The sequence below is a fragment of the Tachypleus tridentatus genome, chromosome 6 (assembly GCF_004210375.1).
Source record: "Tachypleus tridentatus isolate NWPU-2018 chromosome 6, ASM421037v1, whole genome shotgun sequence".
NCBI classification, from domain to species: domain Eukaryota; kingdom Metazoa; phylum Arthropoda; class Merostomata; order Xiphosura; family Limulidae; genus Tachypleus; species Tachypleus tridentatus.
The window spans coordinates 123,066,880-123,082,582 of NC_134830.1; the positions used below are offsets into that span (position 1 = coordinate 123,066,880).

At 36.0% G+C, this 15,703-nt stretch overlaps 1 protein-coding gene across 1 annotated transcript; it reads right to left on the bottom strand.

The window, feature by feature from the left end:
• Positions 1 to 10,374: 10,374 nt before the first annotated feature.
• Positions 10,375 to 15,065, bottom strand: LOC143253518 (zinc finger protein 639-like). The gene is made up of 2 exons (XM_076507530.1): positions 14,855 to 15,065; positions 10,375 to 12,809 (listed from the first exon to the last, which is right to left on the bottom strand). Exon 2 carries the CDS (start codon positions 12,279 to 12,281, stop codon positions 11,028 to 11,030), a length of 1,254 nt encoding a protein of 417 aa, XP_076363645.1. The 5' UTR covers positions 12,282 to 12,809; positions 14,855 to 15,065; the 3' UTR covers positions 10,375 to 11,027.
• Between the last annotated feature and the right edge of the window lie 638 nt (positions 15,066 to 15,703).

Consider the following 15,703-nt stretch of genomic DNA (forward strand, 5'->3'; position numbering starts at 1 on the left):
CTTTAGGATGACCTACACTTCATAGCTTACGGTGACGACACAAACTATAGACTGACTAGAAACATCATAATCTTAAAAATAACCTCTACTTATACTTTATAGTAACAACACAGACAACAGACTAACTTGAAATATCATACTTACATTCTTTGATAGACTCTTTAGGCAAAGTATTCCTGATGAAACTTTGTAGAATGGACAGCAACTGCCTGTTGTGGAGACACAAGTGTAGAGGACAATGTTTCGAAAGTCTTCCGCCTTTCGTCTTCAAGCCAGTGTATGTCTCTCTCTATTCTGGCAGTTGTTTTGGAATAAGGTTAATATTCTGAGGAAACATTAACCCCCAGGGGCGTTCGAAGACTAAACAGTCCTCCTTCAACCCTGCCCTTGGTAGAAGTTAAGAATTTTGACTTTGTGACTATTGATAATTTTGGGCTAAAAGGGTTGATAATTTTAACATGAATCTTGTTAATGCGAGTCTGGTAGATGTGACAGCTGACAAAGTGGCAAAGAAGCAAGTTGTCGGCACACTGGACAAAATATCAACTCAAACGACACAATTCAGGGTCGGACAAGGATGTTGCCTTAGCGGGGATCTAACTGTAGGGAAAGAAAATCTAGGTTAATAATGCATACAGGATTAAAACGTATGGAAAAAACAAACGTGAAAATATAAGAAGCTTAAGGTGGAACTGGAGAAGTAGCTGGTTTCTTGTAGGCTTGGATGAACAACTTGCACTTCACTTGTATACCATCGAGGAAATTCAGTGTGGGCTGTGGTTCAGAGATGCATAGAAGTGGTGAGGGTGAACATGAGTTCTCTGGTTGTTATCTTTGAATGTGTTGTTCTTTGATGGTCTGGACTAATTTGTGACTTCTTACAGCCTTAGTTTGTAACTTCTGAGCGTTTGTCTGTCTGAACTGATGCGTTTGTAGTTTTAGCTCTTGTGGTTTGTATCTGGTTTGAGGTTGTAGTACCTGAAATTAAAAGTTGTGGTCTGGCAGGATTTGTTGTGTGTCTTCTTGGGATCAGTAAGACCAGATATATTACTGGTAGTGGAAGTTAAGGACGTCGATGTAGAGCTGGAAGAGGATGTTTGGGTGTTTCTCCTGATTGGATCTGGATTAGGCGGTAAATCGGTGCTTGACTGTAGAAAGTTTGCCTCAGGTTGTCTATTTCGTCTGGAAGTGTTATATGAATGTGGATGGGTGGAGCGGCAACGTGGGCGTTCGGCGCTGAGATAAAAGATATGGTAGAAACACCCGTTGTGCAAAATGCAGTCAGCACTATGCTTCGAAGATGTCACTATCTTGATGAAGTAGGTAGATCGATTGGTATCTTTAGAAAATATACGATGTACTGCATGTAGCCTGGTTTGGGTCTGACTTTCAATGGCCTCTTTGATTTCGTTGGGTTCAATGCTTGGGTGGAACACAGAGAAGAAGGCTAACAGAACTTTTGGTGGGAAACAAGTAATGTTGAATACATGGTTGATATAAGTATACGTAATCCGCGGGTGTAGAGGACTGGATCAAAATTCCGCCCTAGCAAACGATTTGAATCCTAGACGGGTCGATTATTGCGCCCTGCTTGGCTTGGGCGATGAACGTGGCTAATTGTAGCGGCGTGAGGTTAGGCGGTAGGCCGTCGACGATTACCAGAGAGACCGCTGGGGGAACTTGCGTGACGGGTCCTGGCATCTTAAACAGCATGATAGCCGAGAAAACCCACTTTCACAGGACAGGCGCCGAAAGTTTTACCTGCCCTGTGTCTGAATCTAAAAAGAAATACATATAAACATAAACATTTAATCACCTTATCTGTGATTATCTATTTTGTTGAATGGTTTGTAATTGTTGAAATATGTTGTATGGTGAAATGTATTTTGTATGTCCACTGGCTAGTTTACATTATGATGCAGTTAGTTGGTTTCTAAGTTCTGCTTTAAGTAATATTTGTATGATATTTCTGTAAGCTTGTTTCTAAGGGTGGGTAGGTTACTGATTGTATGTACATAGTTTACAGGTGTGTGTGATGGTAGTCTGTTTGCTGCTCTTAATATTTTATTTTGTTGTATTTGAATATTCTGTAGTGTGTTGTTAGACATATTGTATGTGACTTGACATCTATATTCTATCAACGGACGGATGTAAGCCTTGTATATTTGGATTATGGTGAGCAGTTTGAGTGTTTGCTAGTTATGGTCATCAAATGCGAAATGTGTTTTTTGATGGTAAGTGTATGTTGTTAACGTGTTTTTTCCATGTTAATCTGGAGTCGAAAGTGATGCCAAGCAATGTGATGTGCTTGCTCATGTTGATAGACGTATTGCCGAGTGAGATGTTTACTTTCTCTAGTTTTTCTGTACCTTTTTAATTTCCTATAAAAAGTGAGTGTTTGTGTTGGATTTAAAACCGTTCTCCACTTGTTGCCCCAGCTCGAGACAGTATGTAGTGTTTTCTAAACGCGAGACATGACCATTAGCGGGTTTATAGAAATACTCCAGATAGCAATGTCGTCTGTGTGTTGTGAATTGTAAGTTAAGCTAGGGAAAGGTATATCACTAACGAAAATAATGTACAGGAGTGGCGAGAGGACGGATCCTTTGGGCACTCCTGGAGTGATTTTGATAAAGTTTTGTTAACTCTTACTTTGGCTGTTCTATCTGTTAAGAAGTTTGATATCCGAGTGATAATAGTTTGATTTACTTTTAAATTAGTTAATTTTTACTTAATGGCGTTATGCCAAACACTGTCAAATGATTTTTTTAACATCTAAAAATACACCTATGGTTACCTGATTGTTATTGAATACTTTGTAAACTGATTCAGTGAGTCGTGTGAAGTGGTCTATTTTACCTGGAAGCGTTTCGAAACTGAGGGAGAATGTTATTTATTTCGCAGAAATGAAGACGACGATTTGAAATTATTTTCTTTATCAGTTTGCTAAGACAACAGAATGATGGGACGAAAGTTGTCAGGATTAGTCCTGTTTGTTTCTTGGTAATAGTGGTGATAATGGCTTTTATCCATGTATCGGGGTAAATAACCTGTTGTTAGTGAGAGATTTATGATGTTTGTGAGATTTTGTAATAAGAGACTGGAGCCTTTTTTGATAATAATATTTGGTATTTGATCATGTCCGGGGGAAGTGTTTTTCAAGTTTTTAATGTTAATTTTGAGCTCAGTGGTGGTGATTTTTCTATTGATTGAATTGGAATAGCTGTTCTGTGTATTATCGGGGAATTGTGGTGTAAAAGAAGATTGATTTGTAGTTGTTACCATGTTGTTGGTGTTGTGTGTCAAAGTCAGCAGAGTTTAGGTCACTAAAGGAGGATTCGTAATAGTCGGCTTTCTCCGAGTCCGTCGTTGCGACTGTGTTGTTGTGTTGGAGTAAGTAATTCATGTTTTTGCTCGAGGAAATACTCTTACATTATTTTCCAAAATTCTTTTGGGTTGTTCTTAGTTTTTACAAAAGTTAAACCAACTTGTTTCTTTTGCTAATTTGATTTGTTGTTTAATTTTTGCGTTTGTTCTTTTGATCTGTATTTTGATGGTCGGGTCGCATGTTGCAAAGTGAGTTCGTCTTAACTGCCTGTGTTTGATTATAAGAGCGTGAATTTTTGATATCCTTTGATAACAGGAGTGTTTCTCCTTGTTTTTGGAATTGTTTTTAATGGCTTTGTATATGGCCTCAGTAATTTGCTTGACATAGTTATCTAAGTCCGTTTCATTGTTAGTATGTGTGGGAGATAGGAATCTAGTGAAGCGTTAAAAGTGAGCCAGTCAGTTTTAGTATACCTGTACACTGAGGGAGTCACGTGCCTCGCTGGAGGGGGCAGCGCGGATGAATAATACAGGAAAGTGGTCGCTGGTGATTTCGTCATGAACGCTAAAGTTAGAGATCCAATTTACTGTGTCCATGTGAGCTGTGATGAAATCGGGTACATCATTGGAACCGTTGGCAACAGAAAGACCTCCAGTCAGTGTGTCTGATTTCTTGGTAGGTATTTGGGTGAAATTATTATTTCGTTCCCCCGAAGGGGGTCGAAAAATAACCCAGGGCGGCCAGAAAATCTTGCTTCTCTTTCATCAGTGTGATCGTGTGCAAACAAACAAACTTGACAGGGGTTTAATTTAGAGAGAGAGAAGTCTGAAGAATTTCCTCCCCAACAGAGGTGATCAGGAACGTTGTGGCTCCTCTTCATCCCCTCACGTGAAATATTATTTAACTGTGCTTGGAACTTTGCCTGTATTTAACTTTTACTTCTTTAAGGTGATGAAGTGCTATGGGGCATTATAAAATTAACGGGTGAGAAAGAGCGAAACAAAGGCGGCACTGGAGAAGTGAGTCAGGCCAGAGTCCGACAAGCAGATATCAACGTAAAACGACCCGATTAAAGCTTGGCAATAGTGTTACCTTGGCTGGGATCTAAAGATCCAATGCCTGAGATTTGGATGTGGGGGGAAACGGGAGTGCCCCATGAAAACCCACTTTCGCTGGACAGGCGCCGGAGTCAATCTCAAGTCAATGTTTAATAATTGACAGCTGTCAGCTTATTCTGACCACGGGCTCTGGCCTGTCTTACTTTCCTTATGCCACTCTTGACCAGGTCTCCCTTCTCTCGCGTCACTTTCTTATCTCCCACCTCACTTCTTCACCTTAAAGAAATTAAAACAAAATACAGACAAACTTCCATATAAAGTTCAATAATCTTTCACGTGAGGGAACGAAGAGAAACCACAACGCTCCTGATCACTTCAGTTGGAGAGATAATTCTTCAGACTTTTCTCTCTCTAAACTAAACCCCTGCCAAGTCGTTTGTGTTTTACACACATTGACTTGAAGACGAAAGGCGGAAGACTTTCGAAACGTTGTCCTCTACACCTGTGTCTCCACAACAGGCAGTTGCTGTCCATCTACAAAATTTCATCATACATCTTTAGGATAACCTACAACTCGTAGTTTACAGTAACAACACAGACTACAGATCGATTTCAAAGATCATACATAGATCTTTAGGATAAGCTACATTTCATAGCTTACATTACAGTGATAACACAAGCTGTAGACTGAACGGAAATGTAATAAATACATCTTTAGGATAGCCTACGGTTCATAGCTTACAGTGACAACACACACTACAGATTGACTAGAAACATCATACATGCATCTTAAGGATAATCTACAACACAGACTATAGATTAACTTGAAACATCACACATGCACCTTTAGGATAACCTACACTTCATAGTTTACAGTAATGAAAAAGACTACAGACTTACTGGAAACTTCATACTTTATAATGACTACAAAGGCTACAGACTGACATACATACATCTTTAGGATAACCTACACTTCACAGCTTACATTACAGTGACAACACAGACTGCAGACTGAATGGAAACATCACAAATACATCTTTAGTACAACCTACACTTCATAGTTTACAGTAACAATATAGACTGACTTCAAACATCATACATAGATCCTTAGTACAATCTACAGTTTACAGTAATAACAAAGACTACAGACTAACTTGAAACATGATACATTCATCTTTACAATGACCTATACTTTATACTAACAACATAGACTACAGAGTGACTTGAAACATTATACATACGTCTTTAGTATAACCTACACTTCACAGTTTACAGCAACAACACACACAAACTGGAAATATCAGACACACATTTTTAGGATAACCTACACTTGATACTTTACATTAACAACACAGACTACAGACCAACTGGAAACATCATACATACATTTTTAGGATGGCCTACACTTTATGGTTTACAGTGACAGCACAGGCGGTAGAATGTATGAGAACATAATACACACATATTTACGATAACCGACAGTTCATACGTTAGAGTAACAACACAGGCTGACTTGAAAAAGCATCCACACATCTTTAGTATAACCTACAGTTAACAGTAACAACAATGATTACAGACTGACTTGAAACATCATACGTACATCTTTAGGATGACCTACACTTCATAGTTTAGAGTAATAATACACACTGACTTGAAACATTATACATACATCTTTAGTACAACCTACAGTTTAGAGTAACAACAAAGACTAACTAGAAACATGATACATACATCTTTAGGATAACCTACACTTCGTATTTTACGGTAACTACAAAGACTACAGACTAACTGGAAGCATCATACATACATTTTTAGGATGATCTACACTTCATAGTTTATAGTAACAACACAGATTGTAGACTGACTGACTGGTTGGTTGGCTTGGTGTTTTATTGTTCAAAGCATTTAGGCTATCTGCACCAAACATCCAGTAAAAGGTTAAAATTAAAGTAAAATTATTAAAAGTCATAAAAGGAAATTGAGGTAAAACAAAAAGTTTAATCTTTGAACTAAAAATATAAATGTCATTAAACCCAATTTCTATATCTAGTTTATTGCGGTAAGAGAAATACTACAGTAATAAAGTTGTAAAGGACTTTCTGTAGCATAATTGCAATCATCATAACTTGCCAAGATGACTAACGGGCAAGTTCAAAAATCAGCGTTAGTCACCTGAAGTTGGTCTTTCCAGTCCTAGTTTCGAGTTATTTGACGTTACAGTCATTTTAGATGCATTAATTCTCAAATTAGATGCATTTTGATTCTTAAAAGGACATCACATTAAAAAAGTCTAATGTATAAACTTAAATAGCATAAAAACGATTAATGGCCTTTAAGAAAGCTAAAAACATTTCCAAAGTGGACAATGTCACCATCAGCAATAACACTGTCTAATGTTATGGACAAACTTGGGACAGAGAATGTTTAAAATGGTGTTGTCGTTGAGAGTCATAACGGCGGCAAGAAAGTAAAATGTGGCTTATTGTGACCTCAGTGTTACACAGACAACACATTGGTGCAACAGTTCTAGATAAAAGAATGAGATGAGTTAAAAAAACTGTGACTAATGTGTAGTCTACTTAGAACAACTTCCTCTTTCCGATCCTTATGGAAGCACGATGGCCAAAGTCCAATATAAGGTTTCATTTGGAAAAGCTTGTTTTCATGTTGCTCACTCCAAGTCGACTACCAGCTGGGGCGGAGCCGAGCCTTGAATACAGGACCATAGTCCATGTATGGAACAGGCACAGCAGTAATAGTGCCAGAGCAGATAGATTTAGCTGCGGTGTCGACGAGCTCATTCCTGCAAATACCAACGTGGCCCGTTATCCAGAAAAATTGGATAGAAGTAGATGTTAAAGAGAAATGGACCAGTCGGTTTTGAATATTGGGGAGAACAGGGTGTGAACTAACATAAAGCGATTCCAGGGTCAGTAGAGAACTAAGTGAGTCGGTATATATACTGCAGTTTGAGTACTGCTTACCTTCTATGTGATCCAGGGCAAGAGAAATGGCGTACAGTTCAGCAGTTAACACAGAATCTGTAGAGGGGATTCTGCGTGCAACCACAGAAGTACTACAAACCATGGCAGAGTCCACACAGTCACCTGATTTTGTACCATATGGAAGGATGGTTTGAAACATGTTCAACAAATAACAGACAGTATTTCTAATCAGGAGTGTCTGCTTTTCTCAGATGACTTAAAGATAGATGACATTTCGAGACTGTAAGAAGCCATTGTAGGTTGGACTGATCAGTGGATACACCAATGTTATCCAAAGACAGACCCAATTTATCCAATAGTGCATGGATACTAATGCCAAAAGGAGCAATGGCAGACTGTCTGTTCTCAAAAAGGATGGCCCACTGAGGAAGGAAAACACAACCCCAGGTGGTATGCTTTGGTAAGGAACGAAGTTTTGAAGCATATAGTAAAGACAGTTGCAAATAGCAGAGGTGCAAAGTTGGTTCAAGAAGTGCTTGATGATGAATGGGGTTCTGCATCTTTAAGGCCAAGGTTCTGGCAGAGCCATAGACCAGTGATCCATAGTTGAGTTTAGAATAGAATTTCGATCTGCTCCGTAAGTGGTAGAAGAGAGGACAAGGAGGATATTTAGTGCTCATGTACATTTGACCTGTAGCTGCTTGATGTGTGGTATAAGGGTCAGCTTATGGTCAAAGATAAGCCCCAAGAACTTTGTCTCAGGGACTACAGGCAGCACAACTTCACTGATATGGAGTTCACAATCAGGGTGAATACCCCGTTGGTAGCAAAAGCGTATGCAAACGGTTTTAGAGAGAAGGAAGTTAAAGCTGTTTGCTGTGGTCCACTTCAGTAAATGACTGAGAGCAGTCTGTAGCTGCTGCTCAATATACCTCATGTTCAACAACTGACATGAGATGTGAAAGTCGTCGACATAGTCTGTTTGCAATAGTGAGAGGGAGTTGTTCAGTGATGGCATTTATCTTTGTACTGAAAAGTGTGACACTCAAAACACAGCCTTGAGAGATTCCAAATTTCTGTAGAAAAGAACGGGAAAGTGTCGAATCCACACGTATGTGGAATCTCCTATTAATTTTTTTTAAAAAAATGGGCAAATGGCCACATAACCCATATGTATGGAGGTCTCGCAAAATGCCATTCCTCCATATTGTATCATAAACCTTCTCAATATCAAAGAGTATTGATACAAGATATTATCGTTTGAGAAATTTTTTGCTTATTGACATTTCAAGTCGAATCAGGTAATACACGATGGAGCCCTGTTTTGGAACCCACGCTGGGTGGGCGAGAGGAGGTTGTTTGATTCGAGGAACCAAATAAGACGAGCATTAACCACCCTCTCTAAGGTCTTACAGAGACAGCTCGTCAAAGCAATTGGACGGTAGTTTGAAGGAATATTGGTATCCTTCCCAGGCCTCAATGAAGGTTGGACAATAGCCAGATGCAGGCATCAGAGAAAACATTCTCCTGCCAAATCCAATTAAAAACAATCAGAATAATAATAAGAGAAGCAGGAGATAGATGGCGCAGCATTTTATAGTGTACATAATCAGGTCCAATTGATGCACTGCCAGACCAATGAAGGGTCAGTTTGAGTTCCACCAGTGCAAAGGGAAGATTATAGTCATAGAAACAATCAGCTTGAAACGAAAGAGGTGAATGCTCTGCCTGAGTCTTGATGACTGAGAAGGGTCAGGAACAAGCAGAAGTGCTAGATACCCGGCAAAAGCTTTCACCAGGAGTATCGACGATGCTCTGGGTATCAGGTTCTTCTTGCCCATCAGAGAGCAAGATCGAGATGGGGACAGAATTATATTACCCACTGACCTTGGAACTGATGGTAGAAGTTATGCTGGTTGTGAACTTTATCCAATAGTCCTTCTGGCTTTGATGTCTGACTTACTGAGCATGTGCACGGGCCTGTTGGAAAGCGATGCAATGCGAGACTGTGGGATACCTAAGAAAAGTATCCCAGGCTCGTTTTTGAGCTTTCCATGCCATGTGGCAGGAAGAATTCCACCATGGATGAGTATATCGTGGAAAACGTGTCGAGGTTTTAGGAATACATTGAGCAGATTCCTGTATAATACAGTCAGATACTGCTGCCACACAGTCTTACAGACTATGGCAGGATCAAGTTCTGTGAGAGCAGTGAAAGAGGACCAGTTTGCTCGATGTAGTTTCCACTGGCACACATGGGTCAAATGGCATCAACCATGGCTAGTGTCTCTCAAAATTATAGGAAAATGATCACTGCCTTATAGGTTACTGGCAACCCTCCATGAAAAGTGGGAGAATAGTGAAGGGGGGCAAACTAAGAGATCAATAGCAGTAAAGGACTGACTAAGTGCATGAAAATAAGTAGAAGAACCAGTATTGAAAAGAGAAAGGATGTGATCAGAAAGCATACATGCTATGGAGATAGCATCAATAGCAGCACTTTCCCAGAGAGGATGATGTCCATTAAAGCTCCCCAGGATTAAAAAGGGAGACGGCAACTGTTCAATGAGAGTGTCAAGGTCTCTTCAGGCAACAGGTAGAGAGAACAAACAATGATGGTATGACCTCCAAGGGTGTGTCGAGTGGCAAAGGTGTAGACTGACTGAAAACATCATGCATGTATCTTTAAGATAACCCACACTTCATAGTTTACAGTAACAACAAAGAATACAGGCTGACTTGACACATCACACATACATATTTAGGATAGCCTATACTTCATACTTTACAGTAACAACACAGACTGTAGACTGGCTTGAAACATCACACATATATCTTTAGTATAACCTACACAACTGTATTAAAAAAAATAAGGTGTAAAAATTAATAAGTAATCTAGTTGTGTGTTAAAAATGCATTTAAGTGTTGCTTTATAATTTCCTGACAGCACTTTAATTGTTGTAAATATAACAATAAATTAAGAGAAAATTCAATATTTACAAGAATATGCTTAAGGAAAAAAAATGGATTCATGGAAATAACATGCGAGCCTCTGAATAAGTGATATTTATTTCATAGTTAGATAAACACAAGTAGTGACACTGTACTTACAGAAGGTTAAATATGCTACACCACAATTTTCTTTTCACAGTACTTTATTTTGTATAGTTCCCAATTTTAGGAAGATAAAAAATGAAATATCTGATAATTAGGACAACATTGTGACAATGAATGTAAAAAGAACATTTTAAGTAATTGGAAGTTACAGAAGGCCATAAAAATAAACTTAAAAACAGAAATCTAGCAAGTTTTCATAATTTACATTCAACATTATCAGAATAATAAATTTAAATGCTCCATCTGTAACTGAACTTTAGAAAAATTCACACCAAGAAAAAATCTTGAATAATTGCAATAAAGAAGAGCCCCTGGGTGTAAAGTAAAAAAAAGTTAATTTTACAACATGACTTTACAATGCTCCTAAATGATGTTTGAGGTTCAAAGATTGATCCCTACACGTATTAATGTCTTCCTACCATTCTACATAAATCATGAAGCTGACTTAGATTCCCCATATCTCTTGTTCTCCAATGCAAGATTACCTCATAAAGCTATAATGACACATCTTTCCTGAAAATATTACATAACAACCAAAAAAACATTCAGAATCACATAAAATGCATATAAAAACACCTTTCACAATTCCACTAAGCTTTTAGTACTGTTGGGATGAATGCGCAAGTGACTAAATACATTTCCCTGTGTTATGAAGGACAAACCACAAATTGGACAAAGGTAAGAACATTCTCCGCTGTGAAATCTCTTGTGGTTTTTTAAGCTTGATTCTCGAAAAAAAGTATGGGAACACTCATCACAATGAATAATTCTGTTAGAGATGTGTTTCTCATTAATGTGTTGGTTTAACTTCTCTCTGTCATCATGACGGAATTTGCAATACATACAATGAAAAATCTTCGGATGCTGGCTGGGCAAGTGTTTCATCTGAGGCTTCTCTTCAGACTTGGTCTTTAACTCAAAAGCATATGACATCTTCCTTGGCATTGCCTGAATTTTTGATTTTCCACGGATTTCTTTAGTTTTATTAGCTGCAACCTTTTTGCAAACACATCCTGCTTCACATGCTTGGCAACCCTTACGTTCAGGATTTATATGCTCTGATCTAATGTGCCTCGCCTTCAAACGACTGCTGACAAAAGTCTTTGAGCATATTTCACATACTTTTATAAACTTCTCTGTACTGGTATGTTCTAGGCAATGTGTTTTCAAGCTGTCTTTGTCTTTAAATTCTAAACTACATGTTTCACACTTGTAAAAGTCCACCTCACTTGACTGAAACTTTTTACTTTGGTACAACTGAGATTGTAGAATTTTCTGTTTACATACTTGACATAATTCTCTAAATGGATTGCCCCCCTCCATAAGAACAACAGGCTTCGCACACATCTTGCAGTGACTTAAAGCAGACCATGACCCACTGCTCATCTCGTCTCTTGTGTAATTGGTACCGAGAGTATGATGAATGACTTCAAAGTTTTCACTTGCAGTCAGTTCCATTTCATGAAGTGCTGTGTGTTTCTCCATCGATCTATGTTCTTTAAACTGTTGGCCACAAGTTGGACACGAGTAAGGACGAGCAATTCCGTGGTCTCGTAACATGTGTTGATCAAACTTCTGTCTAAAGCGAATAACCTTCCCACATTCCTCACAAGTGTATGGACCCTTTTTGTTGATTCTGTATGTTTTTCCATACTTTCTTTTACAGTCAGAGTAACCTCTGGTAAAATGTACAGAATATTGTGAATTGCTATCACCAAGCACTGGTAAAAACTTGTCAAACTCATCGTGATCATTATACTGTACTTCAACTAGTTCCAGGGGAGTTTTGTACTTTTCATCATCATTATCAGAACCATTTTCAAACTCTTCCATTATGTCTTAGTCTCTGGTGTTTAAAACCTTCCAAACAGCTAACACTGTACTGAGCTGTTACACCTCGAATATTTCAGTATCTTTTTAATAACTTTATATTACTTATATTAGATTCAATAATACCAAAAACAATAGTGCTGATGCTAAACTAACTCAAAATGTAATTTACTCTGGCTATTGAAATTACAGCATGATACAAAGTTCCTCTGACAAACTCTTAATGTTTTCTTTATTAAATATCTCGAACTTTGTGTTGGCTTGGATTACAACATTAACTGCTGCTTGTACAATACTTAGAAAAATATCAAATTACCAGCTTTACAAAATATGTGCACTACTTTCCTCTCAGATGTCAGGTTGAACCAGCTATAAAAAACACAGGGCGCCTGAAGTGCACGTGCACTACTTCTCTCTCACATGCCAGCTTGATGACTCCAGCACCACAATGAAATGTTTTTACACTTAAGTTCAATAAAAATTTTATATTTTAGTCTTCACACTTATTTCACTGACAACTTCAAGTATGACCTACAAAATAAAGAATTAAGGTTACATTACTCTCCAAAATAAAGATGTAAGGTTACAGTACTCTCCAAAATAAAGAATTAATGTTGCAATACTCTACAAAATAAAAACGTATGGTCACAATGCTCTGTAAAATATAAAAGTATGGTTACAATACTCTCCAAGTGAAAGTATTATATCAAGTTGATGTTATAGCTGTATTAATGATGAAAGTACAAGTTTATGTTATAGCTGTATTAATGATGAAAGTATTATATAAGTTACTGTTATAGTTGTATGAATGATGAAAGTATAAATTTGTTATAGCTGTATTAATGATGAAAGTATAAATTTGTTATAGCTGTATTAATGATGAAAGTATAAATTTGTTACAGCTGTATTAATGATGAAAGTATTATATAAGTTACTGTTATAGTTGTATGAATGATGAAAGTATAAATTTGTTATAGCTGTATTAATGATGAAAGTATAAATTTGTTACAGCTGTATTAATGATGAAAGTATTATATAAGTTACTGTTATAGTTGTATGAATGATGAAAGTATAAATTTGTTATAGTTGTATGAATGATGAAAGTATAAATTTGTTATAGCTGTATTAATGATGAAAGTATAAATTTGTTATAGCTGTATTAATGATGAAAGTATTATATAAGTTACTGTTATAGTTGTATTAATGATGAAAGTATAAATTTATGTTATAGCTGTATTAATGATGAAAGTATAAATTTGTTATAGCTGTATTAATGATGAAAGTATAAATTTGTTATAGCTGTATTAATGATGAAAGTATAAATTTATGTTATAGCTGTATTAATGATGAAAGTATAAATTTGTTATAGCTGTATTAATGATGAAAGTATAAATTTGTTATAGCTGTATTAATGATGAAAGTATAAATTTGTTACAGCTGTATTAATGATGAAAGTATTATATAAGTTACTGTTATACCTGTATTAATGATGAAAGTACAAGTTTATGTTATAGCTGTATTAATGATGAAAGTATAAATTTGTTATAGCTGTATTAATGATGAAAGTATAAATTTGTTATAGCTGTATTAATGATGAAAGTATAAATTTGTTACAGCTGTATTAATGATGAAAGTATAAGTTTATGTTATAGCTGTATTAATGATGAAAGTATTATATAATACAGCTATAACATGATATAAAGTTAATTTCTGCTGTTATAAACATAAAAATGCTAATTTATCTAATAAGAAAAATTAAAATAACTTTAAGATGAATGAAAACACTGCTAAATGTAAATATTCTCACCTGCAAATTCCAAGACTAAGTCACAGTTTTGTTTGTAAATTAAAACATTTTAAATAGAAAGACTTAATGTGGAAGAATTTTTGTGAAAGCTTTGTGCTGTTGTTTCAAATATGAGAAATGTATCACTGTCAGTGCCTTTTCAAGATAAAGTAGGAAAGAATAGGAGAGGAGCTTTAACCTCCATTTAGAGCTACAGTCAGCAATAACATTTCTGCAGCACTGTGATTGTGTGTTACTAAATTAATCAAGGTATTTAGCAACCTTAATTATTGTTTGTTAAAACATTATCAAGGTTGTCAAACTTAGGCCTGTATAATTATAAAATAATTTTGTTCAAATGCTTGTTGTATGTTATCAAATGTTCTTATACATCTAAAATCATATTTCACGGTATATATTTGTCTGTGTGCGTTTATATATATATATATATATATATGTGTGTGTGTGTGTGTGTGTGTGTGTGATATTAATTATACAATTCTAGGAAAGTACAGAAATTCTGAACGAATTCTAATACTAATAGTACTATTAAAATTACATACATATCAATAGGAAAACTCATATTTCATGTTTAAATTTTATACAATCATTAATTTAAAAAGTGATAGAAAACTAGTCTTAACATAAAAGTCACAAAGCTAGCTTGTTACTATTATACAGATTTAGTATTACTAATATCCTTCTGTACGTAAAACATTGTGTTGAGGCTTTATGCTCAATACCGAGCCTTCATTAACATACACAGTTTGTTACACATTACTGAACTTACTCATTTCTCCAATATTACATGCTCACAAAACATATACTTTTATATACTGGGTATATAAGTATATTACACGCATATCAATCTCTTCTCAACTTAAAACTAAAAGTACCATTCAAAGTTTAACATACACAGTAATTTTATAACTTGATTTTAAGAATAAACTTTAGCCCATTTCATTTATTTAGGCCTAAAATTACGCCGCCTGTTGTAAAAAGAGAGTACTGATTTTTTTTAAAATTAACCACATAACCCATTTCGCTAAGTTTTAATATGTTCTTTATAAGATATTATCGTTTCCAGTAAACATTCAATTTCTATTAAAGAGTTTAAAATAAAACAATTTCTTCCTTTTCATTATGGTCTTAGTGTTATCAAGTTAGGACATATTAATGTACATTAAAAGTCTTATGTTACCTAAACAAATAAGCGACAAACCTAAAGAGAATCTACAAGTATATTAAATGTGACGAGACATATTATCATATTAAGAAGCACCATTAGTAACACCAGATACTAAACTAAAAGATACATAACTTCCTACTAGCAAGGAAGTGAGTCGTTAATTGCTGGTTAAAACTCACAACGTAGGTTAATTGATATGGAGAATTATATCAAGAATTACAGGTGCCTTCATCGGGTGACAATGTACTCGAAGATTCCGAAAGTCTACAAATAAATGTATTTTTACGTAGAGAAAAGAACATGTATAACTTAACAAAGAAGTGTGTCTTTGAGACATTGGTGTTCTTTTAATATAGGTGAGACCTGAAAGAAATATATATGTATTGATTTTCTGCATAAAGGATAACAAAGTGACATCATTTGACCAAATTTGAAGCATAACATAACGTT